Here is a 1,351-nt window from a genome sequence, read left to right as displayed (position 1 = left end):
GGCCTAGCTGTCTGTCCAACCTTTGAGCTCAGGTACTAAGAGCGCCTGCCTGCCTCCTCCCGTCTGCCCCTGTCCTGTGGTGGGGGAGCCCCATCCTGTCCTGGGGTCTCCACTCAGGCCCCGCCCAGCCTCCCCTCTCCTCCCTCATGGGGGCCACACCAAGACTGGGAAGTGGGGTGTGGCAGGGCAGTGGCAGAGCAGAGCCTTTGTCCCCAGATGAGCCTGATGGCCAACTGCCAGGCGCCCCGCAGGCCCTGGCTGGCCTGCCACATGAGCACCGTCTTCATCTCGCTGCTCTGCTTCCCCTCCTTCCTGGGCGCTGCCATCTTCCTCTGCTACGCCGTCTGGCAGTGAGTGGGCGCTGGCTTCTGGGGGCAGGGGGGATTCGCCCCAGGATTCGGGGAGGGGCTGCCCGGAGGGGTCTGGGTAGGGCTGAGGCTGGCGGCCGAGGTGTGGGGTAATGTGGAGGCTGCCTCTTCCCGCAGGGTGAAGCCCTCGAGCCTCTGCGGCCCCTTCCGGACCCTGGACACCATGTACGAGGCCGGCAAGGTGTGGGTGCGACGCCTGGAGAAGGCAGGCCCCAGAGTCTCCTGGCTGCCCTGGATCCACCGATACCTGGTGGAGAATACTTTCCCCATCTACCTGGTGTCGGCCCTGCTGCTGTGAGTGGATCCGGCGGGGCTCTGGAGGACCAGCCCGCACGGCCCCCGGCCCGCCGTCCCCTCCCCCCGCTCCTGCAGGGCCCAGCCGTGACCGCCTGTCTCCCACAGGGCAGTGATCTACCTCAACATCCAGGTGGTCAAGGGCCAGCGGAAGGTCATCTGCCTCCTCAAGGAGCAGATCAGCAACGTGAGTGCCCCTCTCGCAGCCTCCGCCCTCCGGGGGCCGCCTGCTGGCTCACCCCGAAGCGCCCGCCGCACCTCCTCCCGCCCCTTGCGCCTGGGCTGTCGAAAGGGTTTGTTTGCTGAGCGAGTCACATCAGTTACCATGTCTCGTTCTCGTGGTTAGTGGTAAGCCGAGAGGTTGCATGAGGCCGCCAGGCTTCCCGGGGGCCGGTAGGATGGGGCCCCAGTGGGGAAACGTGGCATTTTGGGGTGCATGGCCCCGTGTGAGTGCGGAAGGTCTCGTGAGGATTTTTGAGCTACGAAGCGGCTTTTGGGCTGCCTGGGGCACCCAGGTCAGAACACGAACCCTGTTCAGTGCCCTCACTTTGCAAACAGGTAGAGGAAGGTTAAAGCGGGAGGGGACTGGACACGTTTTTCCGAGGTGTGCTGCGGTTTGTCGTGAATGAGGGAGGGGCAGGGGGGCCGGTGGGCCTGGGAGCCCCGGATCTCTGCTGGTCCGAAGCTGG

At 66.0% G+C, this 1,351-nt stretch overlaps 1 protein-coding gene across 1 annotated transcript; it reads left to right on the top strand.

The window, feature by feature from the left end:
• Nucleotides 1–24: 24 nt before the first annotated feature.
• LOC105310479 (transmembrane channel-like protein 6) lies at nucleotides 25–1,299 on the top strand. The gene is made up of 3 exons (XM_011386653.2): nucleotides 25–350; nucleotides 486–662; nucleotides 771–1,299. Exons 1-3 carry the CDS (start codon nucleotides 217–219, stop codon nucleotides 1,006–1,008), a joined length of 549 nt encoding a protein of 182 aa, XP_011384955.1. The 5' UTR covers nucleotides 25–216; the 3' UTR covers nucleotides 1,009–1,299.
• Nucleotides 1,300–1,351: the final 52 nt, after the last annotated feature.

The sequence above is a fragment of the Pteropus vampyrus genome, unplaced genomic scaffold (genome assembly GCF_000151845.1).
Source record: "Pteropus vampyrus isolate Shadow unplaced genomic scaffold, Pvam_2.0 Scaffold4338, whole genome shotgun sequence".
Lineage (NCBI taxonomy): Eukaryota > Metazoa > Chordata > Mammalia > Chiroptera > Pteropodidae > Pteropus > Pteropus vampyrus.
The sequence above is the reverse complement of the archived record's forward strand: the minus strand, read 5'-3'. Positions and strand labels throughout refer to the sequence as shown.

Coding starts and splice junctions, on each gene's coding strand:
- LOC105310479 (XM_011386653.2), top strand. CDS start 217: ATGAGCCTGATGGCCAACTGCCAGGCGCCCCGCAGGCCCTGGCTGGCC. Junction 351..485: donor CTCTGCTACGCCGTCTGGCA/GTGAGTGGGCGC, acceptor CTCTTCCCGCAG/GGTGAAGCCCTCGAGCCTCT. Junction 663..770: donor CTGGTGTCGGCCCTGCTGCT/GTGAGTGGATCC, acceptor TGTCTCCCACAG/GGCAGTGATCTACCTCAACA.